This window comes from Parus major, unplaced genomic scaffold, assembly GCF_001522545.3.
Source record: "Parus major isolate Abel unplaced genomic scaffold, Parus_major1.1 Scaffold325, whole genome shotgun sequence".
NCBI lineage: Eukaryota > Metazoa > Chordata > Aves > Passeriformes > Paridae > Parus > Parus major.
The window spans coordinates 111,362-118,813 of NW_015379278.1; the positions used below are offsets into that span (position 1 = coordinate 111,362).

At 62.3% G+C, this 7,452-nt stretch overlaps 2 protein-coding genes across 2 annotated transcripts in view; one reads left to right on the plus strand and one right to left on the minus strand.

The window, feature by feature from the left end:
• LOC107198794 (transmembrane protein 221-like) overlaps positions 1–602 on the minus strand; it is a 3,894-nt gene extending 3,292 nt beyond the window's left edge. Inside the window, exon 1 of the mRNA XM_033511529.1 lies at positions 4–602. Coding sequence (XP_033367420.1) covers positions 4–287 — 284 coding nt within the window. The 5' untranslated portion in view covers positions 288–602. The remainder of the gene's footprint in view (positions 1–3) is intronic.
• A 3,012-nt stretch (positions 603–3,614) lies between these two features.
• MEF2B (myocyte enhancer factor 2B) overlaps positions 3,615–7,452 on the plus strand; it is an 11,293-nt gene continuing 7,455 nt past the window's right edge. Inside the window, exon 1 of the mRNA XM_015616018.3 lies at positions 3,615–3,910. Within this exon, the coding sequence (XP_015471504.1) occupies positions 3,679–3,910 (232 nt within the window). The 5' untranslated portion in view covers positions 3,615–3,678. The remainder of the gene's footprint in view (positions 3,911–7,452) is intronic.

A 7,452-nucleotide genomic window follows, 5' to 3' on the forward strand; every position in this document is an offset into this window, starting at 1 on the left:
CACCGCTCGCTCCCGGGCTGTCCCCGGCACAGCTCGGTGCTGCAGTAGCCGTGCAGGAGGCAGAGCAGGAGGCAGCTCACGTTGAGCACCAGGCAGAGCGCGGCCAGCACGGCCGATACCGGCAGCAGAGCGGCGGCCACCGGCTCCGGGAGCGCCCCGGTACCGGCGGCGGCCCGGCCCGACGGGAGCTGGAAGATGAGGCTGGAGGAGAGCAGGGCCATGGCAGCGGACAAGGTCCCGAAGAGCAGCAGAACCGTCAGGGCTCGCTGCGGGTACGCGGAGGGCATGGCGGGACCGGGACCGGCAACCGGGGAACGGGAACCGGGAACGGAACCGAAAATGGGAACGGGGAACGGGACCGGGAACGGAAGCGGGAAAGGAACCGGGAATGGGAACCGGGAACGGAACTGCGAACGGGAACCGGGGAAACCGCGGGGTTCCGGCAACCGGGAACGGGAATCGGGAACCGGGAATGTAACCGGGGAGCGGGAACCGGGAACGGGAACCGGGAACAGGAACCGGGAACAGGAACCGGGGCAACCGCGGGGATCCGAGCCGGGAACGGAAACCGGGAACGGGAACCGGGAATAGGAACTGGGAATAGGAACCGGGAATAGGAACCGGGAACGGGAGCGCCTCCGTTCCGCGGTGTCCGCCGGGGCGGGCCGGTCCTGCCTCCGCCCCCGGTGGGGCCCCGGGAGCCTCCCGGGGGTGGAGGGAGCCGGAGCGGAGGTGGGGACTGAGGACGGACGGACAGACGGACACCGGCTGGCTCCCCCCATTCCTAGCCCTGCTTTTCCCTGGGAAAACCCCGGGATTGACCCCCCGATCCCCCGGTGGGTGTGGTGGGAATCCCGCGGCGGTTCCTCCATCCCGCATCCCCCGGGAGCGGCCGCTCCTTTGGGATTGTCCCGCACGGAGCTCCCGGAACGTTCCCAGTCCCGCAAGGCTGAGAAAGGACCCTCGAACCGGCCCCTGGGACCCCCCCACGAGTTTCCCATGCCTTATAAATATCCTGGGAAGCGGAATCGCCTTTTCCTTCGGGATCTGCCCCGCCAGCGCCTTCCCCTGGGAATCGGGGAGGTTTCAAGCGGGATTAAATCAGGAAAATTCACCCCACGGGTCACCCGGCACCTTGGGAAAGACCCCGTGCTGCGGGAGAGCTCCTGGAATTCCTCCGGGAATGGGACAAGGGGACACGAGGGGACACGAGGGGACACGACGGGGACACGATGGGGACACGGGGGGGACACTGGGGGACACTGGGGGACACTGGGGCACCGCGCTGCGGTGGGATCCGGACCGAGGTGACCTTTCCGTCTGCTGGAGGAGCAGTTCTGGCTGTCCCTCGCTGTCCCTTCCCGCGTGGGTGGCACCCTCGGCTCCGGCCGGAGCCCTGCAGGACACGGGGCTATTTTGAAATCCCGCCGTGTTGGCCTTGGCAGCAGCAGCAGTTTGGCTCCAGGCTCGTTTCCAGCATTTTTGGAAAGCGGGAGGGGGTGGTGGCAGTCCCTGGGACTTGGCTCCGTGTCCCCAGAGCAGCTCCTGGTGACGCCATCTCTGTCCCTTCGCCGTGTCCTGGACAGGGACAGAGCTCAGCGGTGTCACTTGGGGTGCAGCTCTCACCCCAGAGCATCCCGCACCTCAGGCTCCCCAAAATCCCAAGATTTGGGGGCAGGAAGAGCCTCAAGAGGGAGCTCAAAGCTTTGAAGCTGGGAAGGAGCCACCGGGCACAGCCCAGCCTGGACACCCCCTGACCCGGCGGGGGTCCCTGTCCCCAAAAACGGGCTGGGAGCGACCCTGACCCGGGCTGGACCCTGGGAATTTCGAGGTGAAGGAAGGACAGGACAGGACAGGGATGTCCCACACCCCAAAAAGCCACCCCGAGTGTCCCCGGACTGTCCCAGGATGTGTCACCTCCGGTTCTCCGGCGCTTCTGTTCTCCCCCCGCCACCTCCTGCTCGGGATCAATTCAGATTACGAGCGGGGATAATTAACACTCTGCTAATTGCGCTCTATAAATCACGAGCTTTAAAAGCAGCTCTAAGAAAGATGTCACGGCCTGAGAGCCTCATCCAAGAATTCCTCGTTTCTCCAGGTTTTCCTCACGATTTTCCCGGGACTGGGAGCTGGGACTGGACAAAAATGTCCCTGCTGTGAGGCTGGGTGGGACCTGAATTCCCTGAATTCCCTGATTTCCCTGAATTCCCTGAATTCCCTGATGTTCCCCTTTTCCCACCTGCTGCTCAGGAGCTCCTCTCATGGACCTGGAACCTGGGAATTGCATCGGTTCCCCCTGGCTGCTGATGGGATCCCGGGAATCCCTGCACATTCCCGAGGGTCTGGAAGGGTCAGGATGTCCCACACGGCACCCGCCGCGTGTCCTGGTGACCCCCGCGGCTCCAGGGTTTGTCACCAGCAGGGCAGAGGTCAGGACAGGACACGAAGGGGATGTGGGTTGGGCAGAGCTGATTTTGGGGTCAGAGCATCCCCCGAGCTCTGGAGCAAAGCGGCTCCTCCAGCCCGGCTCCTCCGCACATTCCCGCCCGGAATTCCGACTTCCAGCTCCGTTATTCCCTGTCCTCGGCCCCGGGCTGGCCCGGCTCTGTCACCGGCAGCATCTGCACCCCTTTTGTCCAACAAAGTCACTTTGGGACATCCGCAGGCGCCATCCCCTGCTCCTCATCCCCATCCTCATCCTCATCATCCTCATCCTCATCCTCATCCTCGGCTTCCTGCCACCTTCCCCAGGCTGGGATTGGGGACAGGGAATGGCAGCTCAGGATGTTCCCTGTGCTGCCAGGGCCGGGAGGGTGACACGGAGGTGTCGGGGTCCTGCTATTTAAATTAATTTAATTTATTATTCAATTATTTTATTATTTGTTATTAAATAAAAATGAAGGGGTGCCTTGGGTGTCCCCGTTTGGGACGGGTTTTTTTTCACCGTGGTTTTGTTGAGCCCTTGGTGACATTGGGAACCACGAGAGTGACGCCCCCCAAAACCCTGTGGCTGAAGGGGGTGGCGGTGCTGGGGGGTCCCCTAAAACCACCTGGGGCACCTGGGGATCTGCCATGACCCAAACCCAGAGCCAGGTCCTGAAACTGCGCCCCAAAATCTCCATCTCGGCCCTGCCCGAACCCCACGGTGAGGGCTCAGCATCCCCCGGGGACCCCCCGAACTTCACCCCATCCCAGGGCCCCAAATTCCCACCAACTCATCCGTGTCCTCCTCTCCAAATCCCCCATCCCAGCCCCCCGATCTCCTCATCCTCACCCCTGTTCCTGCCCCCACATTCCCACAAACTCATCCACGTCCTCCTCTCCAAACCCCCCACCTCAATTCCCCTGGGCCCCCCAGCCTCGCCTCCATTCCTGCCCCCACATTCCCACAAACTCATCCACGCCCTTCCCTGCCGAATCCCATCCTCCCCCAGATCCCTCCAGCGCCAATCCCATCCCAGCTTCCCCAAATCCCCCCGAAATCTCCCCGAAATCTCCCCGAAATCCCCCCAAACCCCGCAATGCTCCCCATCCCCGCACGCCCCGAAACCTCCCTGCCCCCGCCCCTTCCTCTTAACCCCGCCCCTCACCCGGTCAGGGGCGTGTCTATGCAAATACACACCCGCCTTTAGCCAATGGCAGAGCAGCCCGGCTGCTAGATGCAAATATCCGGGCGGGATGGGCGGGGTTATGCAAATGTCACCGGCGCTGCTCGGTCAGGCGGCGGCAGCTCCGGGGACACGAACGGGACCGGGACCGACACCGGGACCAGCACCGGGACCAGCACCGGGACCGACACCGGGGTCAGCACCGGGACCAGCACCGGGACCAGCACCGGAGCCTCCCCGGCTCCTCTGCAGCGCCGGGGCAGCCGCGGCCGAGCGGGCGAGGAGGAAGCGCCGCTGCCCAGGTGCGTGTCCGGCACGGTCGGGCCGGTGGGACCGGGACCGGTGGGACCGGGACCGGTGGGACCGGGCCGAGGGGACCGGGCCGAGGGGACAGTGACAAACCTCAGCAGCGCTGTCTCCTCCGTTCCGCTCCACCGGGGCTCGGTCTGCACCGTCGGGGCGCACGGGCAGGGGGAGCGGGGCCGGCCCGGGGAGGGGCCGGTGCGGCCGGGCCGGCGCCCGGCGGGCTGCTCTGGGCACGGCGGAGCCTCGGCCCCCGCCCCGCCGTCTCGGGATGGCGGGCTATAAAAAGCCCTGTGGTTTGCGCCGAGCTCGGGGTGGTTATTTTTACTCGTGTCTGTGCAGGGAGGAACGCCCGGGTTTAACCCAAAAGTGCAGCCTGGGTGGCAGCCGCCCTGTCCCGGCCCCGCCGCCACCTCCCCGCCACCCCCGGGCCTTTGGGGGCTGGTGCTGAGCTCAGGGTGCGGGGGGAAACTGAGGCACGGCACTGGCGGGTTGTAGTGGTGGCGGTGACAGCGCGCCTGGTCAGCCCTGATGGCAATGTCACTGTCACTGTCACTGCTGGGGTGACACTGCGGCCCCCGGCTCCTTCCCGCTCCCAGCAGGGGATGGGACACGGCCACGGCTCCTGCCAGCGGCATCTCCAGCCTGGTGGCACCTCCATGTGCCATCTCCAGCCTGGTGGCACCTCCGTGTGCCATCTCCAGCCTGGTGGCACCTCCAGGGTGTCCCTGTGCGCCTGGATCACCCTGCCACCCGTGGAGAGCAAGGTGGATCCTCTGGCAGAGGATCCCTGTCCCATCCCTGTCCCTGTCCTTGTCCCATCCCTGTCCCTGTCCCTGTCCTTGTCCCATCCCTGTCCCTGTCCCTGTCCCTGTCCCTGTCCCTGTCCCATCCACGGGTTTTTACTCCTTTAATGAGAGCAGCTTTCCCAGCGCTGCCGGCTCTGAGGTTTCCCAGGGAATGAATTACCGTGGAAGCTCGGGGTGAGCAGGAAAGCCGGGATGAGACCACGGGCTGTGCCCCCAGGGGACCCCCACGGGCATCCCTGGGGGCACGGGCTGGGAAAGGAGCGTGGGTGACCCGTCCGGACATCCCGATCCTGGCCCTTTTCCATGTCCCCGCTGCCAGCCGGCCACGTCAGCCTGACGTGTGCGGAGATCTGGGGGCCACGAGGGGCCGAGGTGGGCGCAGACCTCAGGTCTCCTTCAGGATATCAAACGTTCCCGGTCACCTCCAAGCCCAGAGCATCCCAAAACAGTGGATTTGGGAAACTTTGGGAAGCTTTGTTGCAAAGGGTCAGGGATCATCCCAGCGGTGAGAGGGCTGGCACGCTGCAGTGGCAGGACCCAGAAGGATTTAGGGGGAAACCGGGTTCATTTTAACCCCTCGAATTCCCCTCCTCTTCCCAAAAATCCCAGCGGGAGCAAGCCAGGTCTGTGTGCCAGGCAGCCCTGGGTGCCCCCAGCACCAACTGGGCATCAAATTCCCAAATTAATTCCCAGCTGTGGCCTGGGGCAGCCCAATCCCATGGGAATTGCGAGTTCCTTCCCTCGGCTGTGGCATCCCCCGAGCTCCAGTCGCGCTCTGGGCCTGCAGGGAGGGGTCCCTGTGTCCATTCATCCCCCCGAGGGCCGCGTTTTTGGGGGTCCTTTCAATCCTTCCTGGTTCCACACACTCATTTTGGAACCGGAAAGCCTCCGCCCATCAGCACCGGGACTTTCGCTCTGTGTCACCCCCGCGGTGACAGCGACAGCAAGGTGACAGCGGGGCCGGGGGCTGCCCGTGTCCCCCCGAGCCCGGGCACAAAACTTCTGGGGTTTCGTGGGTGATATTTGAGAAGTGTGGGGGTCCCAAAAATCCCTCAGAGCCCCATCCCCACCTTTCCCCTATTTCCCAGCTGGCTCCTCCTGCCTCCCCCAGTCCCCGCTGGTTTGTACTGGTCCCTTGTTTAAACAACCTATAAAAAGCAGAAAGGCCCGGCAGAAACTCCGAGCTCAACTTTGACTTTTCCCCGTGCCGGGGCTCGGGATGCTGCTCGCACCAGCTCAGCCGTTCCCAGGGGATCTCCGGGATCCAAAATCCAGCCAGGGCTGGGTTTGTCCCTCCGCTCCCAGCGCTCCTTCAATCCCAGTTTTAAATCTTCCTTTCAATCCCAGTTTTAAATCTCCCTTTCAATCCCAGTTTTAAATCTCCCTTTCAATCGCAGTTTTAAATCTCCCTTTCAATCCCAGTTTTAAATCTCCATTTCAATCCCAGTTTTAAATCTCCATTTCCATCCCTGTTGTCCTGCCGCTCCCAGCATCATCCCCGCCCTCCTGTGGGATTTCACTGCTCCTGGCTCAGATTTTCCCCTCCCTCGCCCTGAAGGATGGGATGGAAACTCTTTCTCCCCACTTTAATCATCGTTTTTCCTCCACCAAAACGCTTTTCGGGAGCTGCCACCAGCTCCATAACCCTCCTTGTCCTGCCCAATCCCCCCCAGCCCTCAGATTTGCAGCAAAACCCCCCCAATTTGGTAAAAACAACCTTTTCCTCCACTTTCTGTACCCCACGGGGGGATGAATCCCTGGGGAGCCCCGAGACCCCGACTCGGGGGTGTTTTAGGGGAGCTCGGAGCAGCTTTTTCCCTTTAATGTCTCACCTGCCTGGATTTTAGGATAAATCCGGTGGCTGGAAGATTTCTGGGATCATCCCAGGGGTGTAAAGGTGTTGGAGGCAGTGCTGGAGGCTCCGTTGTGGTGCCGGGAACATCACAGCCACTCCCCCGGGATCCGTTTGGCCTCAGCTCGCTAATTAGGAACCGAAATTCGGAATTTACACCCCCTGGCACTGTGCAAATACCCCCGAAAATCTCATTAATCCAAGGGTTAATTATAAACCCAATCCCAGCTCGGGGTGATCCTTGCTGTGGGTGCTGGATCTCCCGGAGCAGGGAGAGGCAGAAATCTCCTGTCTGGAAAGTTTGGGATCCCCGGAGTGCTGGGATTTGTCGGGATGACACTCTCAGGGCACATCCAGAGTGTCCCCGTGGTGGGGACAATGCCAGGAGGGGCTCTGGGCTCCACGAGCCCTCTCTGGGTGCTGGATTCTCCTGGGAATCAGGTTCCATCCTGGTTCCATCCTGGTTCCATCCTGGTTCCATCCTGGTTCCGTCCTGGTTCCGTCCTGGTTCCATCCCGACTCCATCCCGATTCCATCCCGATTCCATCCCGATTCCATCCTGCTTCCATCCTGGTTCCATCCTGGTTCCATCCTGCTTCCATCCTGGTTCCATCCCGATTCCATCCTGCTTCCATCCTGGTTCCGTCCTGGTTCCGTCCTGGTTCCGTCCTGGTTCCATCCTGGTTCCGTCCTGGTTCCATCCCAATCCCATCCTGGTTCCATCCCGATTCCATCCCAGTTCCATCCTGGTTCCATCCTGGCCCGGAGGTGCCAAGGCCCGTGATATCACTTCTGGATCGTTTTAACCCAATTAAAACCCCTATTAAAATCCCAATTAAAATCCCCCCTCCCCTCCCAGCCCTTCGCTCCTGTCCCGAGG